This window comes from Thamnophis elegans, chromosome 11 (assembly GCF_009769535.1).
Source record: "Thamnophis elegans isolate rThaEle1 chromosome 11, rThaEle1.pri, whole genome shotgun sequence".
NCBI lineage: Eukaryota > Metazoa > Chordata > Lepidosauria > Squamata > Colubridae > Thamnophis > Thamnophis elegans.
Window position 1 is genome coordinate 4,421,351 of NC_045551.1, and position 25,821 is coordinate 4,447,171.

The window sequence follows — 25,821 nt, forward strand, 5'->3', positions numbered from 1 at the left end:
TGTGCGACGTGTATTCAGTTACGATTAATATTATTATTATTATTATTTTCAATTCGGGACTCTTTTTTTTTTCCCAATTGCATCGCTCCAAAGCCTGTGAAGAGAGCTGCGAGCCGCGGAGCGATCCGAGTCTGTAACCCGACCCCAAAGCGAGCTCTTAACCAATCAGGCTCCGTTTGTCGGCGGAGGGTTACCTATAGAAGCGGCGGCGGCGACGTCTTTCAGCCACCTCGCCCGGAAGAGCCGCAGAAGGCGGGGAGCCGCAGTCGGAGGAGGAAGGCGCGTCGCGGCTCTTTCTCGATCTCTCCCGCTGGAGGAGAAAGAAGGAAGGAAGGGGGGGGGGAAAAAAGCGTGCTGCCTCGTCACCGCTGACGTCGGATTTGCTCGTCCTTCCTTCCCGCCTTTCGGTCGTCGTCCTCCTCCCTTTCTTCCTGCGCGCCATCCTCTTTCCTTGCGCGCGATCCTCTTGCCCTCCTTGCCACGCGGGGGTCGGGTTGCGCGCTTTCTCCTCTCGCCTCTTTGCCCGTTCCCGGGTTGTTTTTTTTTAATTTATTTTTTTTTGTCCTTTCCTATATACTTCGTGCGCCCCCCCCCCTCCCACCTTTCTGGGTAGTTCCTCCGGATTGCCCCCGGCGCTCACCCCCACGTCTTGGAAGCCGAAAGCCCGCCTTTCCTTCTCCGCAGCCTGGACGTTCTCAATATGAACGGTGTCGTTTACCTTGTGCAACTGCAGGTAAGCCGGGCATAGCAATGCAAGCCCAACGGCGTCTTTTCCAGCGTTTTAGCCTAAAAAGTCCGCGCTTGGGCGGGCCAGCGAGCAACGCGGTCGGGGCTTTTGTCTCTCCAAAGAAGCGGGTGGGGAAGAAAAACGCCCGTGGGTCCCTCCGTGCAATAGGAGACCCGTGGATCTCGAAAGGAGGAGGGACGCGACTCCGGATCATCCCCCGCCTGGAGTCAAAGCTTCGAGGCGGTGGGAAGAATAAGCGGAAGGGGGCAAGCTGCTTGCGGGAGCCTTTTTTGCAAAGAGTGCGGCACTCGGGGGAAGGAGCGCACGTGGCTCGGTCCATAAAATGCGCAGTGGGGACGGAAAAAGGGGATTCTGCTTAAAGGGTGGAGGGGGGGGGGGAAAGGTTTCCGCGTCTAAAAAGATCTCATGATGCGGGGATTCCAAGCAAGGGGTATTGGTTCCTTTTTGTGTGTGTGTGTGGGGGGGGGGGTGTCTCCACCTCGGTTTTTTAGCCTCCCACTCGCTCCAAGGGGGGGGAAATGTTCTTTTAAACACTCGGTGTAGCTTTCTTCCGCCGAGGAGCGGGAAGAAGAAGGAGGAGGAGGGGGGTTTGCTGTGTCAGTATGCCCTTAATTCCAACGTGGAGGGTTGCAGTAGTAGTGGGCGTTCCCCTAAATCGGTGGCTGGCTACCCGGTTTAAATGTAGGTAGGTAGGTAGATATGTAGATAGATAGATATGTAGATAGGTAGGTAGATATGTAGGTAGGTAGATATGTAGATAGATAGATATGTAGATAGATATGTAGATGGGTAGATAGATATGTAGGTAGATAGGTAGATATGTAGGTAGGTAGATATGTAGATAGATAGATATGTAGATAGGTAGGTAGATATGTAGGTAGGTAGATATGTAGATAGATAGATATGTAGATAGATATGTAGATGGGTAGATAGATATGTAGGTAGATAGGTAGATATGTAGGTAGGTAGATATGTAGATAGATAGATATGTAGATAGGTAGGTAGATATGTAGGTAGGTAGATAGATATGTAGATAGGTAGGTAGATAGATATGTAGGTAGGTAGATATGTAGATATAGATATGTAGATAGATATGTAGATGGGTAGATAGATATGTAGGTAGATAGGTAGATATGTAGGTAGGTAGATATGTAGATAGATAGATATGTAGATAGGTAGGTAGATATGTAGGTAGGTAGATATGTAGGTAGGTAGATATGTAGATAGGTAGGTAGATATGTAGGTAGGTAGGTAGATATGTAGATAGGTAGGTAGATAGATATGTAGATAGGTAGGTAGATAGATATGTAGGTAGATAGATATGTAGGTAGGTAGATATGTAGATAGATAGATATGTAGATAGATATGTAGATGGGTAGATAGATATGTAGGTAGATAGATAGGTAGATATGTAGGTAGGTGGGTAGATGGGTAGATAGGTAGGTAGATGGGTAGATATGTAGGTAGGTAGGTAGGTAGGTATATATATAGTGTCACAACCCCTGGTAAGCCCCAATTATGGGAGGAAGCTAACTGCTTCCATTATCTGTCAATCAGCTCGTCACAAGAGTCCATCACGACAGAAACCCAATATTTTTACTGTTGCCAACAATACAACATAGATAGGCATGTAAATATGTAGATAGATATATATGTAGATAGATATGTAGATATGTGTGTGTATATATATATATGTATGTATATGTATGTATGTATATGATCATGGTGTCATAAACTTTCTCAGTAAGAAGTATTTCTACTTGGGTGGGGTGGAAAAAAACCCAACAGTGAACCCCCAAGTCGCTCCGATTTTGCAGCATTTGAGTTGGAAGGCTCCATCCAGGCTTCAATGCTGTTGAGTTACCACCATCCATTGCCTTTCTTCTCCTTCAAATCCTCCAAAGACTGCAAAGGGAAAAGAGGGGAGGGTATTCTTTGCGGGTCAAATAACGTAAGATGGGAAGAGCGATTTGAAATTAAAGCCACGTTAAATGTTGGCGTTTTCAGCAAATCTGACTTGTCATTCCCCCCCCCCCCAAAAAAAAAATTTGGGGAAGGGAGCCCTGACCTTTCCCAGAATGATGCCCTCATACGGGATATTTTGATTCCCACGATTGGCTGTGTCTGAAAGCATTGGCATATGGCAAGCTGAGACATGTTTTATTTTGTCTGGGTTAGAGGGAGTATCCTTGTTTGAAAGAAAAACAAGGATCGGGCGAGGATTTTTGAATTGCAATATTAGAATTTGCTAGGAAGTGGGGGAAATAAGTTATAAGGTAAAAAATTGTTCCTTCTTTGGAAGCTGGGTAGATTTTTTCCCCCCTATTCTGCTTTTCCTTTGTTCGTTCTCCACGTTGCTGTTGCCAAGATCGCGGGATTGAAAAGCCGCTATGCTTCTTGGTGGTAGAAATATGATTGGCTAGTACGCTTTCTTTTTCAACCAATGGAAAGATGAAATCTGTACAATCGAACGTGTGTGTTAAATACACACATGTGTGTGTTGCACAGCTTCGCAGGAGGGAGACCAGCTTTTATTAGTCTTCTATATCTTAAACTTGTGTGGGTAGTCCTTTAGAAGGTGAAAAACCACATTTATAAAACAATTTCCTTAATCTCTTCATGCAGGATGTTCCTGAAATACTGTATATAATACTGTTATTTGTGGGATTTTAAGTAAAGAAAGTAATAAATCTGTGGTTTTTTATCTGTAGTCAAAATGTAAACCTCCCACAAATATTGGCGTTATTAATTTATGCCTTGTCATTTGCTTGTCCCTGAATAGCACAAGCTAATAGCTGTATTCTGTATTAAAACAAAACAAAAAATCTAGGGTTCAAAATAATATTAGGAAGGTTTTCCTCCTTTAAAATAGTTGGGGAGGGCTCTGCATTTAATGAGCTTGTAACTTTCCCCTCCACCTTATCATTTCTCAGTCAAATATTGTGCTTTTTTAAAAGTACAGCTTACAAAAATGTATCATGGTCCCTTCCTCCTCCCTGTTAATATCTATTTCTGCGAGGGAGAATTAATAGGGTGAAATATATACTTTCGGCTGAACAGAAACCAGAGTTTTGTGAAATGGGAAGAATGCATTGTGAAAAAGATGAACTTGGCCTTAAGTGATGTTGCTTTGATCAACATAAACCTGGAAAAGGTTCAGCCACAATTATATTAGGCTTATTTTGCTTACTTGAGCTAAACTTCACACATGTTGAAGGGCTTACAAGGGTACCAATATTAAAAGGCATAATATATGATGAATGTCAAGAAGCTGTTTTTCCAACTTTCATTACTTGTTATTTCTGTCTTTAGAACAGGATTAATGCACATGTACTATACTATTTTATCCTATGACTTGTTCATACTTTGCTGTTTAATGCAGTATTCAATTCTCATCCAGGCTTTTAACAGCATTTTCTCAACATTCTGGCATTGAGAAATTGTTACTCTGTTTAGAAATATTATAAACAGTGATAGGAGTGGTTTGTTTTTTTAAGAAAAAAATAAACTTCTGCAACTTTTTCACTATTTTGATCTTGGTTGTTAGAGAGTTTGCCTCTTGGAGTACATTTTCAGCATAAAAACCTCCTCAGATTGTATATAATCACATTTGGTTATTTATCAATTATTTTCGAACTTGGATTGCAGCATAGCTGCATAGGCAGGCATAAAGTTACACAATATTTTTGTTTAAGTATGAAGAGTGATTTTAATTTCACCTGCTGTTGCAGCTATGTTTTTATGAGATGCATACATTATGAAATATGCATGGCTTTTCAAGTGTCATAATTTGGTTATATAACTGTCTATTTAAATATTTTCATGAATTGGAACCTGTCCCCTTCAAGATCATTCTCTAGTAAATCTCTCATTATACTTTTTAAACCTGCACAATTTTACATGGAAGTTTCTTATGCCACATAAGTCCCTTCATCCAACTCAAATTAAACTACTTATATTAACTGTTCCCTTAAACCAGTGTTTGCCAAACTTTTGACATATGTGTACCCCTTCTATAATTTTCGTAACGCTGAGTACCCCTCATAAAAAACATATGCTTTAATAAAAATTAAAATATATTTATTTTTTCCTTTTTTGATACATTGGCAAAATAAACAGAAGCTATATTATAAAGAACATTTATTTGATTCAATGAGAAGGATGAAATTGTTTATGTTGAGATGACAGATCATCATAATTTGGTTCCCTGGTTGTTAATTTTAATCTGAGATGCGGTTCCACGTCCAATAGTCTGTTCCTTTTTTTCGACTTAATGTCTACAAATGTTTAAAACTGTATTTGTATTTGTATGTTTTACTCTTTAAAAAATGTATAACTAATAAAGATTACTTAAAAAAAATGCAGAAAAAGCAACTTCGCATAAATATGAAGTTGGAAAAGGCAAGATGTATTTCAGGACTTTTTCTGTTAAAACCAGATACACATGTTGCATTTGTAACCAGAATGATGTTAAAGTACACTCCTTATGCACGGTGCAGTGGATATTCCCACGTGATCCCCACCAAACTCCGGTGCAACGCGTACCCCCACCAAACTCTTCCCGTACCCCTGGGGGTACCCGTACCACACTGTGGGAAACACTCCCTTAAACCTCAAAGATGCTGAAAATTGTAGCATTAAACAATCTAGACAACCTTATGGATTTGAATATTTAATTTCTTGAGACTATGCCAGTAATACATGAGGGAATGTATGCATATGGTACAGCCTGCCTGAAATGATTAAAGTCTTAAGTTGTTGAAATATGGTATAGAAATTGAAGGGGAAATTCCAAAAGGAGAAGTCGAAAATATCTCACATGATTTACTGTACTGTGGGTTATACAGAGTTTATAGGTCAGTGTATATTCTCCTCTTATTAGACCAGATGCCTGGGGAGGGGGGGGGGGCAGACAATTTTTTATGTATGCTTCCGCCTCCAGGATTCAAACCCAGCTACCACACGCAGTGGCAAAATTCTGTGTTGCTGAAATGTTCACAAGGAAACAAATTAGTTGCAGAATTATAGCTGTCAACGTGTGCCAATTTTTGGAGATGTCTCTTAACCATTTTTGGAAAATTATATTTACTCACATACTTATCGGTTCTCCACTCACGTAAACTAGGGAGTGACCCTAGGGTGGGGGGGTCACTAAGGAGTTTGAGAACATGTATTTTCTCAACAGGGATGTTATTACCCACTATTAATGTCAGTACTATTTTTTAATATATTGTAAACAGTGATGTCTATTGCTGGTCTATGTCCGTAATAAAGTTATATTCTATTCCCCTATGCGCTGTGGGTCATGCTATTCCATCATTACAATTTGGTACATTGAAGAGGCTTGAAAATAGTTTTTATAGATGTTTATTTAGCCATAATTCATCAACAAAATGACTCTAAGCAACCATATTGAGTACAATGAATTTCAGGAAAACAAATTTCATCTCTCTTCATTGTATCGAATTGCAATGATAGATTTTTTCCCCCAATTTATATAATATTTACGTAGCAAGTGTTGTGCTATTTAATCTGACTTGCGCTCAACTTATATTACATTCTAAAATAGTATTTTTAGTTAGTATAACACAGATCTGAAGATTCTGTTTTCAAATGGAGTAGGCTGTATTTTTCAGCTATATCTTAGAATATATACTTAGTATAAAATTGTCCCTAGATTTCTGTTCATGGGAGGGGGAAGCAATTTTCATAGATCTGTTCTTCAAATAACATCTAGAAAATTTGAATAAGATATATGGGGATTCCAAATTCATTTAACATCTATTTTTTTTTGTTTTGTTTCAGAGTATGATACATGACTATCACAGAAGAAATTCGTGTCTATAGCTTTTAAGGACTTTGATTACATCGTTTTAAAGCCTGATAGTTTTGGAGTCAACAGTTTAGAAGTTACAGCTGCGTGCATTTGTTTCCAAACCAGTGGTTTACCTAAGAAGGAATATAAATTGACATCCCCTGTAACAGCACACACAGTGGATTATTGAAAGTCTCCTAACTGCGAAATCACAGCATAAATCTAACTGGTGAGTTTATTCATGTATGTGTGCTTCAGTGGTGGGTTTCAAAAATTGTTCGAACCTACTCTGTGGGAGTGGCCTCCTTTGTGGGAGTGGCTTGCCACCCATGTGACCAGATGGGAGTGGCTTGCCACCCATGTGACCAGATGGGAGTGGCTTGCCACCCATGTGACCAGATATGAAATTTATGAATTAGTACTTAGGTCGGTCCAAGTAGCTATTCAGAAACTGGCATTGAAGCACGCAAGTCTTAAAGCTGTCAAGTTACAAGATCCTTGCACCCCTAACCCTTTAGAAAAAAAAAACCCAGGGGTCTTCAAACCTGACAGCTTTAAGACTTGTGGACTTCAACTCCCAGAATTCCTTCTCCAGTCACGTTGGCTCAGGACCTCTGGCATTGAAGCATGCAAGTCTTAAAGCTGTCAAGTTACAAGATCCTTGCACCCCTAACCCTTTAGAAAAAACAAAACCAGGGGAGTTCAAACTTGACAGCTTTAAGACTTGTGGACTTCAACTCCCAGAATTCCTTCTCCAGTCACGTTGGCTCAGGAACTCTGGCATTGAAGCATGCAAGTCTTAAAGCTGTCAAGTTACAAGATCCTTGCACCCCTAACCCTTTAGCAGTGGTGGGTTTCAAAAATTTCTGGAACCCCTTCTGTAGGTGTGGCCTGCTTTCCGGGTCTACTGGTGGAACCTCTTCTAACCGGTTCGGTAGATTTGACGAACCGGTTCTACCGAATAGGTGCGAACTGGTAGGAACTCTGGTGTGCTTGTAAGTAATATTTCATGTGATTTATTGTAAATGTAAATAGGTAGATATTTAAATAGGTAGATTTTCCCATGTTCTGATACCTTAAAGCAGTGGTTCCCAAACTTGGCAACTTTAAGACTTGTGGACTTCAACTCCAGAGCTGGCTGGAGAATTCTGGGAGTTGAAGTCCACAAGTCTTAAAGTTGCCAAGTTTGGGAACCACTGCCTTAAAGCCAGAGTTTTTTAAAAAAAGGAAATAAATGACTACACCAGAAAAATGTAAATACCAAAACAGAATTTTTGCTAAAATTGTAAATAGTTGCATAAAGAAGTCTTACTTGACAGATTCCTTGGACCAATCTAGGCAAAGAAGATAATTCTTACTGACCTTGAAAGCGAACAGAGCAATTATTGTAGCCATATATTTCACTGTGAAAACTCCCAATCGCTGAGTTGGTTACTTTTTTCTTGAAAAATAATCATTGAGAGAAAAAGAAGATAACGGTGCCAGTTTTTGTAATACTGTCATTTGTAAAGCACAGGAAAAAAATAGTTGCAAAGTCGAACTGCTCTCATTTTTAAAATTAAAAAGCAGAAGCAAGCTTCTTTTCGAAGCTGTTGTTTTCCCTTAGGAGAGAGAGGTATAAAAGCGTTTATTCCCCCCTCAATATTGATTCCCCAGCTTGCATTAAGGCAAATTATCTTTTCCTGAAATGAATGCTCAGTTATTAATCCCACTTAATTCTGAGGTTTGGATAAGTCTTCTAGATTTTTTTTAACTAAATATGTACCTCCTAGCACATATTGAGGGAGAAAGGAGAAAGCATTCTGGGCAATGGGCAAAAGAGCCGAGGTGGCGCAGTGGTTAAATGCAGCACTGCAGGCCAATTCAGCTGACTGTTATCTGCAGTTCGGCGGTTCTAATCTCACCGGCTCAAGGTTGACTCAGCCTTCCATCCTTCCAAGGTGGGTGAAATGAGGACCCAGACTGTGGGGGCAATATGCTGACTCTGTAAACCGCTTAGAGAGGGCTGAAAGCCCCATGAAGCGGTATATAAGTCTAACTGCTATTGCTATAAAAGGAAGAGCCAACAGCAACAACAAAATATTTGTCCTCCAAATTAGCTCATTTACAGTCAAGAGGAGATCGGGATCCAGCTTATCTTTGTACATTGACAGAGATTATATAGGAGACACATGAAATTACAATGGGAAAGAATGAAAAAAGAACTTATCTATTTGAATTAGATGCATCATATTTTTGCTACTTATTGAATCTATTCAAGGGGGAGAGAGAATCTACTTCATAATTTAATAGTAAATTATCTTCATAATTTAATAGTAAATTATCTTCATAATTTATTGCAATACTTGCCCAGACCTGAATTTTGTTTTTGTTTTTCTGCATAGTTTACACCATATTATGATGCATAAATTTTAAGACGGCCTTGTGTAAAAAGAACTGTAGCTTATATTAAAGTTCACAAGCTCTTCTTTGTTTCAGCCACGGAAACAGCAAAATGATTCCTAATGGGTATTTGATGTTTGAAGATGAAAACTTCATCGAATCATCTGTCGCCAAGTTAAATGCTTTGCGCAAAAGTGGCCAGTTTTGCGATGTTAAGCTTCAGGTAATGTAAACGTGTTGTATTTTATGCCTGCTGATGCTGAGTTTCTAAAATATTCATAAATACTTCTGTCAGCACTCCTCCATTGAGTAATTAGGAAAGAAAATCACGAGACTCCATTGATAGAAATCAAGTGTACTTTTACTAATTATAAATGATCAGAAGCGTAGCAAAGCGAAGACTGATTATTTAGGCGCGAAAGCAAATGATATGTAGAATAACCCATTCCCCACCCCTTGGCATCCCAGTTACAGTCCAATCATAATTCTCCCAAGTGTCAGATGCGAGATAACTTCGAAAGGCATCACCAAGATGGAATGTCGGTGCCGTTGGCCTTGGCGGGAAACCTCCTCCGCATGCGCAGTAAGACAGGCAGCAGAAACTCCAGAATCTTCCTCCAGCACAATTAGTAGTCCCCTCCCAAATACCATGCCCCCCCCTCCCCGTTTCAATGGCAGCCGAAGCAGCAGCAAAGCAGAGGCTGACAACTTCAAAGTGAGGATATCTATTGGTAATTTTATTTCAAATGTAGTTACAGGTCTTCAACTTACAGCTGGTTGCTTCGCAACCTGTTGAAGTTCTGATGGACCTACCTGGGAAGGGGGGCACTTGGGACCTGGATTTGAAACACTGATGGTCAGGCCCATGGTTATAGGAACACATTTCAGGCGCTGGACATCTGGACTGCATTTATGCCCATTTGAAGCATCCTGTGGTCACGTGGCCAAAATTCAGAGCAGTTTTGCCCAAAACTTGAATTTACTTCCATTTTTCAGCCAAATCAGCCCATTGTGAACTGTGGGTTCACTTAATGGCTGTGACAGTTGCTTAAAAACTGTTGCAAAAGAAAAATTGGGTTAGTAACGTGGGTGACCCAATTTAATGACAGTGAACGGGGCAGGCTCCATTATAATACATTAATAAAGTGGTCTTTTATTATCTGTTGTGAGATCGGTTCACACTACTTTGAGGTTTCTTTTTAAGCCTCTTTCGGTGTTTCTAATTATGATCATGATTGGTCCAAAATAAATCCTAATTAAATGTTTTCATTTATGATGGAAATGTTTTAATACTTTTAAATCAACCAGAAGTTAAAGTGCTTCTCCAAGTGTTTTGGTACGTCACGAGTCACTCAGACTAGAGGTTTATAATTTGGTGAACAGTTTCTATTTCCAATAATTCAGGGTTTTATTTTAATGAAGGTCTGTGGACATGAGATGCAGGCACACAGAGCAGTACTAGCTTGCTGTAGCCCTTACCTTTTTGAAATCTTCAATAATGACAGTGATTCTCATGGCGTTTCTCACGTGAAATTTGAGGATCTTAACCCAGAGGCTGTTGAAGTCTTGTTAAATTATGCTTACACTGCTCAGTAAGTGATCCTTTTTCTATATTACAAATATTTTTTTTTACTTTATATCTGTCCAGAAAAAAAAATCTAAATAACAATTATGTCATTTTAACAGATTAAAGGCTGATAAAGAACTGGTCAAAGATGTATACTCTGCAGCTAAGAGGCTGAAGATGGAGCGAGTCAAGCAGGTATAATGGGGTTTTGGCGGTTCCACCACAAATCCGTGAAGCCCTTATCCGCAGAGACATAAGCGCGAAGACTAATTTGCGCCGTTCGAAGCGCTAAGGAAAAAACGCGACCCTACCGCGATGACATAATCGCGGAGGGCAAATCCGCGCATTTCCAAGCACTCAGTACCCTAAACCTAACCCTAAAACAAACCCCTAAACCTAATCCTAACCCTTATCTTAATTGAAATCGGCTTTCTGCCGCGGCGCCGTTTTAAAGCGCCCTTCTGTTGCTGCGCTGTTGCCGCGGCGGTGATGATGCGCGGTGATGACGTCGCGGCTTTAGCGACACGTTTATGTCTCCGTGGATAAGGGCTTCGCGGTTTTGTCGTGCCACGGGTTTTGGCAGGTAGCAAAACTTGAATGACTTTCCCGAGTTCAGAGGCTGAGTATATTCAGGCTTAGTTAGCACTCACCATAGGAAACTCAGAGGATGCTACAGCTGAGACATAGACTTGGAAATCGATAAACCATTTCAATGGTGCTGCCAAGATACACAAATATATCCATGAATGCACAAAGAATTGAGCTCAAGTCATAACTTTAAATTATAAAAACTGAACACTTTTTCAAACCCATGTCAAGTTAAAGTATATTTAAAGTCAAGTACTTTGAATAGCTGCTGGCACGCTATTTATACTTCAGTTCTAGGGCCAGTTCCATATATTTTTGTTAACCCATTTAAGAAGTTATATTCTTGTACCAGTGGTGGGTTTCAAAAATTGTTCGAACCTACTCTGTGGGTGTGGCCTCCTTTGTGGGAGTGGCTTGCCGCCCATGTGACCGGATGGGAGTGGCTTGCCGTCCCATGTGACTGGATATGAAGATGCCGACGACACTTGTCAGAACCACCTTAAATTACCTCACACACAGCCCTGGCATGCATAAGAATAGGATGTAAACTTGTTTTTCAGAAGGCATCTTTGGTTTGCGTTAAAACAACTTCAACACATGCAATGTTCTGATTGCACCACAAGCGCAGTAGTCATCCTTACCTTTCACAGAGACATTGAGTTTTATAAATATGAGCATGATAGTGTAGAATAATCATATCCAAGGACCAGTGGTGGGTTTCAAAAAACTTTGGAACCTCTCCTGTAGGTGTGGCCTGCTTTCCGGGTCCACTGGTGGAAACTCTTCTAACCGGTTCGGTAGATTTGACGAACCGGTTCTACCGAATAGGTGCGAACTGGTAGGAACCCACCTCTGTCTTGCACTCAAAAGATATACCTAATAGATGAACTGAACATTGTAATCATAATTACACATAGCAACAAAACTGAAATAAAAGTCTTTACAGCACATTGTTAAAACTTTGACAAGAAGTCTCTTTAAATCATAGTAAAATCATTTAGCCAAGTGACTTAAGATACAAGGAGGATACAATATCCTATGAAGGTTGTTTTTTTAAAAAAAAAAAAGTATATTGATTGTAGATAAGTGAATATATTATGTCATTTTAAAAATCAAACTAACGGAATACAAGATCAGGATCTATGGTGAGAAAATCTAAAACAAAATGAAGTTGCAAAGTCACAGTTATCGTAATTGTAAACTCTTTTTTTTCCAAAAATAAAAGGTGTGTGGGGATTACCTGCTGTCCAGGATGAGTATTCAAAGCTGCATCTCTTATCGGAACTTTGCAAGCAACATGAGTGATTTGCGATTACTGAACATGATTGACGGTTACATTCAAGAGCATTTGTTGCAGATCTCTGACCAAGAAGAATTTCTCAAACTGCCACGTTTAAAGGTACTTATCCCATTTCCTCCTCCATCCATCCATCACCTTGATACTGCTTTTCACATAAATATTAATTGCTTCACGTAAGTGGTTTGGTTTATTGGATTTATATGTCGCCCTTCTCCCAAGGACTCAGGGCTGCGTACAACATTAAAAAAACACATATTACAAAAGTTTTTAAAAAACCTTAATATTAACATCTGCATGCTTGTTTTAAGACATTTTTATCTTTCTTCCGATACACATATTTTCCAAATAAAAGTCGCTCTGTACACATATGTATATAGTGCTAAGAACTTCAATATATACAAAAAATAAGAAATTTCGTTAGATTATAAAAAGTAGAAATGATATACTGTGTATATCACATAATGGTAAATCAATAATGAACCTTGATACTTACGGTACATACTATAGGGAAATATTTGTTTTCAAGAAACAAAGATAGTTATTGCAAGCAAAATAAAAATCCTTACACAGCTTCCTCTAATCTAGTTTAGTTGTAACCAAAATATAAGGCTCTTTCTTCTTTATTAAGTGTATTTTATTTCGTCAGTTGTAACTCTATACTGAACACAGCTGACCTGGACAATATCTTTAATAATGTACAATGCATTACAATATCTTTAATAATGCAACCATTCACTGTTCTATGAAATCGTGACCCGTCAAAAGCGCGAACGTCATAAGCGCGCCGACAACACCGCGGCGCTAAAACCGCGATTTCAAAAGCGCGCCGACAGAAGCGCAATTTCATTTAAGGTAAGATTTACAGTTAGGTTTAGGGTTAGGTTACAGCGCGCTTCTGTCGGCGCGGTTTTGTCACCGCGTTAGTCAGGCGCGCTTTTGTGGTGGAACCCTATGAAATAACCTTTTGACAAAAAAAAAACCCTATCAATCTGGTACCAGGAACATGTATAGGCATTTAAGTTCTTGTTTAATTATGACACCATTGGGAAGTAAACACTTAAGTATAATTTTACCAAGTATTCTCTTTTTCTAATTAAAAAAATAGTTTCATGAAAGTCACCATACGTTTACTTTAACACAATTGGGAATATTGATTGCACAAACTTGTAATCTTAAACAATTTGCAAATAGGCAGTTTTGTAACAATGCCACCTCAGCACAAAAAGATACCAGGGATGTTTAGTATAGATTTTTCCAAGCCATTTACTGTTGCTCGCTGTGATATACAGCCCAGAATTCAGGTCATTGGCACAATCATAACAGTGAAATTCACTGACATCATATAACTTGAACATATCTTTTATTAGGCAATTTAATTACAATAATCAAAACTGATGCAAACGAATTTTAGGCCAAAGAAGAAAATGGAAAAAGAGAATAAATACCATATTTTTCGGAGTATAAGACGCATTTTCCCTCCAAAAAAGAGGCTGAAAATCTGGTTGCGTCTTATACACTGAATACAGCAATTTCCTGAGCGCTGCTCTGGAGAATCCAAGTGTGGGTTAATCACAGCCAATCTGCCCAGGACTGAATTGAAACTTTAAGCCACGCCTCTGGTGCTGACCATCTTCAGTTTTTTCAATTCAGTCAGCCCAGTGGACGCGCTTCAAGTTTCTCTTCATTCCTAACAGACTGCTTGGACTCTCCATTCTAACAAAAAAGAAATTTCTTTGCCTTTGTTGTGAGCAGACTGGGTGAGCAAAATTTATCTGCCCCTTTATTTCGTCTAAATCACCTTTCTCAGCCTCCCCGGTGTCCTGGGCTCTCCCAGGCGCCGTGAGGTTGCAGGCAGCTGTTGAGTAATGCGTGTGGGTCGTCGTGCCGATGCCAGCACGATCGCAGTTCCCCGCTGCGATCAGCCTCCTCACTGAGGTCTCCGCTGCCGCTGACCTCGCTCGTTTAAAGGAGCCGGCAATCGGTGCGGTCCTTCAGGGCTCTCTGGGAGTTCTGGCAGCCATTTTGGGTTGCCGGACAGGCGCGGTGGCCATTTTGAAGAGGTCGCAAGTCCGGCCGCCATTTTGTTTCCTGCTTTCGGTTTCCCGCACTTCTAGCCACAGCTGCCTGGTCGCCTAGCTCTGCAGGATGCCGCGTGGAGCCTTTTTGTCTGGTTTGCCGATGACTTGGCTCCTTTCCCTCTACTGAGAGAATCGGAGGTGGCGGCAAAGGAGGTTGTGGCTCCCCTGGATCATTCTCCAATTTCTGCTGACCTCCATGGTGCTGGGAGCAGTTGGGAGATCCCACCAGAAGGCTTCATCCTTAACAGCATTGGCTGCCCTTGCTATTTATTGCCTTCAGTGTCTCTCTTCTATCTCCGCCCCTGAAGGTGGTGAGTGGGATGTCCCTGCCGTAGCAGTTAATTCCCAACTCTCCAGCCATGGCAGACCCAGGTCCCTGAGGGTTCAGAGCAGCCAGGGCCTTCCACCAGGGTATATTCCAGACAAGCTGGCAAGGCAACCCGGAGGCCATCGGGGAACAAGCCCTACTCCAGACAAGTGTCCAAGCAGGCCTCAGGCCCAGACGCCCTCCGCTGGCAGAAGGCCTTGGAGAAGAAGTTTTCCAAGGCCCAACAACAGGCCCAGGTCTCTAAGCCAGTCTCCCCTAGAGCACCCTCTCCAGAGGCCCAGGCCAGGCATGGGCTAGCCATGTCTGAGAGTGAGGAGGAGGAGGAGCCGGAGTTTCCCCCCACTGCTTCCTTTGCCATGGTGGGTCCTCCTGGACCCTCAGCGCCAGACCAAGCCGATCTCTTTGCATGTCCCTCGGATCTTGAGGAAGGGTCAGCTCCGGTGGGCCCTCTGCACCCCAGCAGCCGGTCATCCAGCCCCCCCCTCCAGTACTCACCCTGTGGAGGATCGAGGCCCCGACCTCTCAGCGGATATGCAAGATGTCGTAACTAGGGCCATTTCTCAGGGCGTAGGGGCAGGCACGCTGCAGCGGGCCAAGCGCCTACACAAGTCCTGCCCTCTTCCAACACAGGATCCCCCTCAGGAGGCGCATCAAAATTGAAGAAATCTTTTGTAGGCCCTCTCAAATAAACTGAATATAAGGTTGTGCTTTGTGGCCTCAGTGTGCTTTTCTTTAAATATATATATATATATATATATATTATTGTTTTTATTATTGTTTTATGTGGCTGGCGACGCCTTGGAGTAGGGCCTTCTCTGTTGCCGCTCCGGCCCTATGGAATAAGCTACCCCCAGAGATCCGGGCCCTACCCAACTCTCATGGCCTTCCATAAAGCTATTAAAACCTGGCTTTTCCGGCAGGCCTGGGGCTGTTGACCTCTTGATTGAGGTCCACCACCACCACTACCCCTTTGATTGGGTGTATGTTGTGCTTCTTCTTAATTTTGTTGTATCTTATTGTTTTCAATTCTTTTTTTTTAATATTTTTCATTTCTGTAAGCCGCCCGGAGTCCTTCGGGATTGGGCGGCCTAGAAATTCATGAAATGAAATGTGCTTTTCTTTTTTTTAATTTCAGCTGGAGGTTATGCTAGAAGATAATGTTAACTTGCCTAGCAACGGCAAGCTGTACACCAAGGTAATCAACTGGGTTCAGCGCAGCATTTGGGAGAACGGAGACAGCCTTGAAGATCTGATGGAAGAGGTCAGTTTTTAAGAAGAAAAAAATGAGATCGGGCCATCTTTTAACGGCTACGTTTTTCTGAAATTTAAGGATGATCCCTTCTCCTTTTTTTTTGTTCCCTTTAAAAAACAAAAAAACTGAAGAATTTAAATTTTACTGTAGGTCTCCCTAAGCTGAGAAACTTAGGGGGGTTTCAGGTGAGCTGCTTAAACTACTGTTCGAGATGGTCTTTCTTGTTTTCTGTCTCCGTTTTTCTTTAGGAAACTTCAAGTATAGCAATTATCTTCCACTTTTAAATTTGGGGAGGTGGGTTTGAAGCTTGGTTTTGTTCTCAAGTGTATTCTTTTTACAGGTTTTACTTAAAAGAGAGAAAAGTAGGACAGAGGTTCTAATGGTTGTTCCTCCCCATTGATTTATCTCCCCATAGGTTTATTAACAAAACTAGGATACTCCATCGCTGAAGGACCATAGAAGAATCCTCCAAGAAGCAGCAGTTTTGCCCCAGTTTCTCCTATGAAAATTCGCTGTGGGCAGAGTACGATGATGATGTTTAATGGTGTTTAATTCTTTACAGGATATTTTAACAATTGAAAAGTTTTGTATAATTAACTAGTCTTTAATTTCGTGAACATAACTTCCAACTTATTTGGTTTTAAAAAATGGAGATTCTCATTTCAGATTGTTTCGGAAAAATTTAATTTAGTTTGCCATCGAAGGGGGGGAAAAAGCCTTAATTTCCAGAGCAGTTATTTTTCTGTTTTTCTTTTATACCTGAGAATCTCAAAAGTTAACAGAATCAGATTTCCCTTTAAAGTTACTAATTACGTTTAATCTGAGATGTAGGCAACAGAAGTTCCCGAAATGACTTGTACTTGTACTTGACGCCTCTTCACCCATCGTGGGTATAGGCGACTTCCATGGAAATTTGACGCCACTGTGATCACGGCGATCCATGGAAGCTGTTTCGGCTGGATATACCCAAGGGGACGCCAGTCCCAAGGGTCGACAGAGCCCGATTGGTGGGAACGGGGGGGCACCACGTGGTGTTCCCGAAATGAATAGTAGTCCCGTTACCTTTCTTGCAATCCTTTCTATATAACATAAAAGTGTTTTGATTTGCCTGTTTCAAAACTGTCGATTTGCAAAAAAAAAGAAACTTTGTACAAATTTTATTCTGAAAGATAATGTACATGATACTTGTCGTACATTTGGACGTCTATGGCGCAAGGAGTATGGAAGTCAAGAAGATTTCTTTTTGAGCTGTGAAAACGAGGAGCCTTTTAATCCAGTGTTTGAAGATCTGTCGTCGTGAGAGAAACCTTTGTTTTTTTAAAAAAAAAAATTCCATTCTGCTAGATGGAGAGAAGATCAGGCGGCCCTCCTGGAATCCTAACGAAGTTTCTATACAATGTACCGTTAGCTAAGCAGCAATGGAGACTATAGCCAGATTGCTGTTCTGTTGTTTTTACAGGTTCAAACGTTGTACTACTCAGCTGATCACAAGCTGCTTGATGGAAATCCACTAGATGGACAGGCTGAGGTGTATGGCAGTGATGATGACCACATTCAGTTTGTGCAGGTACAAAATGCACATGGTCTGAGGTAACCTCTGGGTAGAGTAGAACGGCACAACTAAAACGTTGTGTAGCATAATGAGAGTAAGGCATTTCCCCGTTTAGAACACTAGGAAAATACAAACTTAAAAATAATTATGGCTCCTCTGGTTTTGAGCTGTGCCTTAATTCATTTAACACACACTAAATACCGTGAAGCAAAGAGTAGAATTAGATATTTAACCTGATCTTCCACGAGGTTGAAAGATTTACATGTGCCGAGAAGACCGTGGCACGACAAAACCACGCTCGACTAAAGCGCGCCCGATTAAACCGCGTCGCTGACGTCATCAACAGGGCGACAACAGCGAGCGCGGAGAAAGAAGGGCGCTTTAAATAGCGCTTTGAAAGCAAGCCGATTCAAGTTAAGGTAAGGGTTAGGGTTAGGTTAAGGGTTAGGTTTAGGATTCGGTTTAGGGGGGTTAGGTTTAGGTTAATATTAGGTTTAGCGTTTACAGCGTGCTTCTGTCTCCGCGCTGTTGTCGCGCTGTGATGACGTCAGCTACGCGGTTTCGTCGAGCGCCCTCTAGTCGAACGCGGTTTTGTGGTGGAACCGAGAAGACAAATGTGGTAGAACAACTCTCCCCTTTCCTCGGGAGTTTTGGAGAAAAGAATTGGGGCAATTCAGGAGTATTGGAGAAAATAGAACATGTTTCTGTCACAAGTGGCGGCTAGGTATCAAATGGTAATATAATTTTAAAATCCTGGTATAAACAATGGGCTCATTTGAGCAAAAAGGTTTGTTGTTGCAGGAATAAATTAATGTGTTCCGGATAAATATAGCAGAAAGTAGTGGGAAAATTTGTTTCACTTCACGAGATTCCTGCTTTTTTTTCTGGACTCAGTAATAAGTTACGTTTTCACACTTCCATTTATTAACTTTGAAACAAATTCCATATTTTAATTGTGACTCATTTTTGAATTTACAAGAATTAGAGATGGCATTAGTTTCTCGATTGCCTTTTAATAAGTATTTAATTGAAGAGAGTGAGTGGTGTTAACTTAGGCATATTGATTTAGAAATGAAGGCCGCTGGATTCAGGGGAGAAGCATAAAAAGGAGAAAAGATTAGGATATTTAAACAAGCAGTGAAAGGAAATATATGGATAAATAGAAGAAATAATGAAACACAGGCAAAAGGGAAATAGGAATTGCGTTGCAGAATAACTTTATTCTAAAAAAAATAGATTCCCTAATCTTAGTTGATAAATCCTATAGGCAATAAGGTGACATTTTTATTTATGTTAACAAGAAAATGGTGCAGTAGATACCATAGGCATCGAAAGGTAGTAAAAATAACACAGAATAGATTTAAATAGATTTAAACGCTGTAATTTATATAGTGTTATAATATCTGATTTAGTTAGATAGGGTTTACGTTTCGTGCTAAGCATTTGTCTTAGTGCAGTGTGTAAACCCAGTTTTGTGAGTGGTAAACCAATGGTTTGTATGATGTGTGAATATAGATTGTATGACCTTGAATTTGGTAAATGCTGATTTGATGTAAGGAGTAAACTTTCATTTGTATACGTTTGAATTGTGTTTTACAATGAAAAGTAGACCTGTAAAGTTGAGGGATATAGTAAGTATATGGAAGAGCCGAGGTGGCGCAGTGGTTAGAGTGCAGCACTGCAGGCCACTTCAGCTGACTGCTATCTGCAGTTCGGCGGTTCAAATCTCACCGGCTCAAAGGTTGACTCAGCCTTCCATCCTTCCGAGGTGGGTGAAATGAGGACCCAGACTGTGGGGGGCAATATGCTGACTCTGTAAACCGCTTAGAGAGGGCTGAAAGCCCAATGAAGCGGTATGTAAGTCTAACTGCTATTGCTAAGTGATTAAATGGAATAGAACATTATTTTGTGGATAAAGAAAGCATTAATGCTAGAGCATTCAGCAAGTTACCTGTGTAGATGTGCTACCTGTGTGGATGAGGCTCTACAGCCACCAAAATAGTTCTGAAGACAAAGGCAGAGCAAATTTCCCTCCTTGGCTAGGTTTCTGTAGCTGCCTTTTGATTTTGCAGAAAAGGCCACTCCGTGAGAATGATCTCAAGCAGTTAAGTAGCAGTTCTTCTGGAAGTCTTTCGCCAAACGCAGCAGTACAGAATCTTAAACACGAGTGGAAAATTGTTGCTTCAGAGAAGACCTCAAGTAAGCCAACGTTTTGTTGTCGCTGGTTTTGCTCTAGATTGTTTCGTTCATGTTAAATGCAGAAGTAAACTACTGCCCGTGTACATAATATATATATATATTCTTTTTTTCTTTGAACGAGTTAAAAGATTTTAGAATCGCAACACATTTAGAGGGGAAGGACTTGAAAAACCTCGGTATACTGGAATTGAAACGCATGTTTCGCTTTTCAGATAACACCTATCTCTGTCTTGCCGTTCTGGATGGTGTCTTTTGTGTGATTTTCCTTCATGGTCGAAGCACTCCACAGAGTTCCCCAACTAGTACTCCACGACTGATGAAAAGTTTGAGTTTTGAGGTTCAACCGGATGATCTTATCGAAAAGGTGATGTCGCCTATGCAGTATGCACGATCTGGATTGGGAACAGCCGAGCTTAACAACAAGCTGGTTGCTGCAGGTAACACCACAATTCTTAACACCTTGAGTTGAGCAATATGTTGCCCTTCAAACCTTTTGGAATTGGGAGATAACGCTAGCTAACAGTAGCAAAAGTTCCAAGTTCATGGAAACTTTGGAGGATTACGCATTACCTAAGCTTTTTAAAGATGGTATTTCTCTAACCCAATAATAACATCTTTTGAATGCTCTTTTTACAAACCAGGTGGCTACAATAGAGAGGAATGTTTGCGCACTGTGGAATGCTATGACCCGCGGACAGATTGCTGGACTTTCATTGCACCGATGAGGACTCCAAGAGCTCGATTCCAGATGGCAGTTCTGATGGTAGGTTTTGAAGTAAATTGCATGTTCATTTCCCTGCTGAAACCTGTTTTTAACAATTGCAGGGAAGAAGAAAGAGGTAAGGAGAGGAGGGTGGAAGGGAGAGAAAGAGAAGGAGAGGTGGGTGGAAGGGAGAGAAAGAGGTAAGGAGAGGTGGGTGGAAGGGAGAGAAAGAGAAGGAGAGGTGGGTGGAAGGGAGAGAAAGGGAAGGAGAGAGGGCAGGAAGGCGAAGAGAGAGGGTAGGAGTAGGGGAGAGGTAAGGGAAGAAGGAAGGGGAAGGAGAGGAGGAAGGAAGGAAGTAGAGAAGGAAGGAAGGGAGAAAAGAAAGGGAAAATAAGGTGGTGTCACAACAGGCGCTAGGGATGGTAAACAAAGCATCCCAAACTGTATATTATAACCTTTTAAATGGAATAACAAAAGTATAAGAATAGCAAAGAAAAAGAATAACTATGTGAATGTATATCTATAATTGTATGTAAGAGAATAAATGATAGTAAGAATATAAATCATAATATAGGTAAACAATATTTGGTTATAAATAGCTAAGTATAAATAAATATAGAATAGTACATAAAAATGGATAACGAATAAGAGGATCATGAATGCAAGATAGAAATGTATAGAAGGGAAAACACTAACTGCAAAGAAACCGATACGGAACTGCCGTATGATATACGATGGAACTTATTGTTCCTATGTTGTTTTAAGTCATGTGTTTGTTTTTGTTTATGTGTTTATGTGTTTAAAATAAAAATTAAGAAAACGCAGCGGGTTAGATTAGGTGGAGGTGAGAGAGTAGGATTCTCTGGAGTAGGATGGGATCAATATTGTGGAGGAGTATTTTATCTTGAGATAAGCCTTTAATACTAGGCCATTATGCTATCTTAGTTGTTCCCATTATGCTGATTTAAAAGCCTCTTCTCTATTAATGCACAGATTTAGAGATAACATAATTTAAAAAGATCATTTCAATAACATGTATTTCCACTACCCAGGGACAGCTGTACGTTGTTGGCGGATCAAACGGACACTCAGACGATTTGAGTTGTGGGGAGATGTACGATCCCGAAATAGATGATTGGACTCCAGTTCCAGAACTGAGAACTAATCGTTGTAATGCAGGTAAAATATCTATAATGCTCTATAAAGCTACTTATTTTTAAAACTTAGCAAAATGTAACTTCTTCTTTTTTTTTTTCTTTTCCTTTTGCACGAACAGGAGTATGTGCACTGAATGGAAAACTGTATATTGTTGGCGGGTCAGATCCTTACGGACAGAAGGGATTAAAAAACTGTGATGTCTTCGATCCTATAAACAAATCTTGGACAAACTGCGCTTCGCTAAATATCCGTAAGTTCATAATCTCTACAAGTTTTGGGGTGATTTATTTTCTCTTGCAGATTTTACTTGTTTTGCCTGTAAGAGGGTGTTAGAATTCATCAAGGGCGTGTTTATGCACCTGAAAATCTAACCTAGGAAGAATTATATGTTGCAAGTAAACTAAAGCAGAGTTTTTCAGAATGCCTATGGGACAGAATCTTGGTGCTAAACTAGTTTTTTCCCCTTTTTCTTTTGTCTTTATAGGTAGGCACCAGTCTGCTGTATGTGAACTTGGTGGGTATTTGTATATCATTGGAGGAGCTGAGTCATGGAATTGCCTTAACAGTGTAGAACGTTACAATCCAGAAAACAATACTTGGACGCTGATTGCATCTATGAACGTGGCTAGGCGCGGAGCTGGTGTTGCTGTTCTCGATGGTACGCTCATGGGATTGGAGAAGCATTATAAAATTTTGACTTTAACATTTGTTTAATTTGTTTAAAAAGAGCCGAGGTGGCGCAGTGGTTAGGGTGCAGTACTGCAGGCCTTTCAGCTGACTGCTATCTGCAGTTCGACGGTTCAAATCTCACCGGCTCAAGGTTGACTCAGCCTTCCATCCTTCCGAGGTGGGTGAAATGAGGACCCAGACTGTGGGGGCAATATGCTGACTCTGTAAACCGCTTAGAGAGGGCTGAAAGCCCTATGAAGCGGTATATAAGTCTAACTGCTATTGCTATTAATGCCTTGAATTTGTGATTCAAGGCAACATCATTTCCATATTATTTTAATCTGCCTCTATACTACAACATCAAGTTGACTATAGATACTTCAGATACACTGGCTTGTTACGCAAATCAGAAGTTATAGAGTGCACATGTATACACGCATGTACGTGATTGAAAGATGTGAAATTCAAGCTACTCTAAAACTCTTTCCTACTTATTGCCATTCAGAGATATATATTTGTGACATTAATGGGATACATAGCAATAGCAGTTAGCCTTATATACCGCTTCATAGGGCTTTCAGCCCTCTCTAAGCGGTTTACAGAATCAGCATATCGCCCCCAACAACAATCCGGGTCCTCATTTTACCCACCTCGGAAGGATGGAAGGCTGAGTCAACCCTAAGCCGGTGAGATTTGAACAGCCAAACTGCAGTCAGCTGAAGTAGCCTGCAGTGCTGCATTTAACCACTGCGCCACCTCGGACCTACATCTGAGTAGGGCTCTGTTTTCCATGCAGCAGTGGAATAAATTATAGGACAAAGTACTTTATGCATAACCTTTGCATGGAGCAGAACATTTGCATTTAAGTAATCCCTGCCTTAACGCAAAGGCTTTTATTTTGGGTGACTTGTTCCATACACTGGTGAAATACGCTGCTTTTCCCTTGGCAGAAGTGGTTTTATAGGAAATAACTGAAGATATCAGAAATAAGCGGAGGGAGTCGGTGTGATATGTTGCACCAGGAAAATCAGAAGCTGATGGGAAGTATACCACATCAGCTGCCATGGGGAAGGAAGAAAGGCGCTAGGGAGGGGAAATGAGCCTGCGGATCAATAGGTTATGCTCTACTGGGAGCAGCTTGTGGTGGAAGGGAAGGCAGTACAAAATTAGCTTGCCCATTAATATGATGTTTAGCCCAAACTAAACGAAACATGGCTTAGGACCCGGATATCTACGAGACCGTCTTCTGCCACATACCTCCCAACGACCGATAAGATCGCACAGGGTGGGCCTTCTACGGGTGCCGTCAGCCAGACAATGTCGGCTGGCAACCACCCGGGGGAGGGCCTTCTCTGTAGCCGCTCCGACCCTATGGAATGAACTGCCCCCAGAGATCCGGACCCTACCCACTCTCATGGCCTTCCGAAAGGCTATTAAGACCTGGCTATTCCGGCAGGCCCCAGGCTGTTGACCTCATGCCTGAGGTCCAGCCCCGATTAGACTGGGTGTATGTTGTGGCTTTTTTTAATCTATGTTTCTTTGTTTTTAACTTTTATATTTTTTAAATGTATTTGTTGTAAGCCGCCCGGAGTCCTTCGGGATTGGGCGGCCTATAAATTCACTAAATCTAATCTAATCAAACAGCTAAAGTATTTCGAAACTGACTGATCTAAAACAATTTGACAGAACTGATCATTCGTCCTAGGGGTTCAAACAAAACTTAATTAGTTCACTAGACAATTAACCTTTAGATATTAAGCACGTATGTTTTGGGCCGAGGGTGGACAGTTGAAATTTTGCATTTTTGGCCGTTTACCGGGACCACCTTGTTCTTCACGTGACCCGACAAAAGGGCGAACGTCATAAGCGCGCCGACAAAACCGCGGTGCTAAAACCGCGATGTCAAAAGCGCGTTGACAACAGCGCGCCGACAGAAGCGCGATTTAAGTTAAGGTTAGGTTTAGGGTTAGGTTACAGTGCGCTTCTGTCGGCGTACTGTTGTCGGTGCGCTTCAGGGCTCATTCGTCACGCGGTTTTGTCACCGCGGTTTAGTCAGGCGCGCTTTTGCCGTTCGCGCATTTGTGGTGGAACCGTTCTTCAAGCTTATGTTCTTGTTTTGTCCCTAGGAAAACTCTTCGTTGGCGGTGGCTTTGATGGCTCACACGCAGTCAGCTGTGTGGAAATGTATGACCCTGCTAAGAACGAGTGGAAGATGTTGGGTAGCATGACCACACCAAGAAGCAATGCTGGTTTTGCAACCGTGAACAACACTATCTATGCAGTGGGAGGATTTGATGGCAATGAGTTCCTGAACACAGTCGAAGTCTACAATTCAGAGTCCAACGAGTGGAGCCCGTACACGAAAATCTACAAGTTCTAATTTTCCTTAAAACTAACAGGCTTAGTGATGTAATTGTTTTAGTAAGAGGTACACATGTGAATACGGTGGGGGGAGGGGAAGGGTTAAAAGTTGCTAACCGGCAACAAGGCTTTTGCATATTGCATACTATTAATATGCTGTACATATTTTTTTAGAATAAATGGAAGGGCGTTGTATGCATTTAGAATTTAATTTAGACTTTAACATTAGATTCTTCTGAGATAACAAGAATGTAAGTTTGATGGCATATCATTTCATGAGCATCCCTCCCCCCCAATGTTACGTTTTGCTGATTTGCACAAGCAACTATTTTTATTTTTATTTTGGAATTGTTTCCAGTGCAGGAAAGAAACAGCAGTCTTCATTATCAGCAATTACTTTATAGGCCTTTTTTTTCTTCTTAAATAACTGGAATAATCTCATAAGCCTTATTTAAATAGCTAAACGGCTTTATTTAGAAAAAGCTGGCACCCCCCTGCCATTTTGACTGCCTTTTATAACTTTTTATATATTAATAGAGCCAAGACTCTTGTAACCTTGAAGCGACACGAGCATACAAAATGTATGATGCAAAGAGACAATCTCAAAATTCATAGACTGGAGTAAGACGTTTAATTTACTATCGTGAGAGCTATTAATCCCCCCCTCCCCTCCCCTTTGCTATGATGTTGTCTGATCTCTTTAATACATAATTGTTTTCCATCACATCTGAATGGGGTTTCTGAACCTGAGTGTTAATACGAGTGAGGAAGCATAACTCTGAAATTCAGCCAAGATAAGAGAGTGTTTTCTGTATGGTTCTGTAACAAACGTGCAGAGTTATAAGATGCAAAACAAGAAAAGTCTACGCTGTCTTAGAAAAGGTTACCTATCTCAAAAATTATTGTATAAGTTTGTATCTTTCTACTTGCAAGCTCACAACACGCTGTAATACAAATTGTGTTTCATTTCTTTAATAATTGTTGTTTGATTCTGACTGGAGGGTTGGCGATGCTTGAGGTATAATAACATCTTCCTAAGTAGGTTAGCATTTTAAGAACACAACAGAGCTCTGCTAAATCTTAAGTACAACATTTTCTCACAGTAGCCAACTAGAATGCTT

At 41.0% G+C, this 25,821-nt stretch overlaps 1 protein-coding gene across 1 annotated transcript; it reads left to right on the plus strand.

The window, feature by feature from the left end:
* Nucleotides 1–242: 242 nt before the first annotated feature.
* IVNS1ABP (influenza virus NS1A binding protein) lies at nucleotides 243–24,939 on the plus strand. The gene is made up of 15 exons (XM_032226484.1): nucleotides 243–733; nucleotides 6,554–6,792; nucleotides 9,042–9,168; nucleotides 10,368–10,537; nucleotides 10,632–10,707; nucleotides 12,326–12,499; nucleotides 15,942–16,067; nucleotides 17,518–17,625; nucleotides 19,683–19,809; nucleotides 20,022–20,246; nucleotides 20,451–20,572; nucleotides 21,565–21,691; nucleotides 21,789–21,920; nucleotides 22,155–22,328; nucleotides 24,466–24,939. Exons 3-15 carry the CDS (start codon nucleotides 9,058–9,060, stop codon nucleotides 24,717–24,719), a joined length of 1,926 nt encoding a protein of 641 aa, XP_032082375.1. The 5' UTR covers nucleotides 243–733; nucleotides 6,554–6,792; nucleotides 9,042–9,057; the 3' UTR covers nucleotides 24,720–24,939.
* Nucleotides 24,940–25,821: the final 882 nt, after the last annotated feature.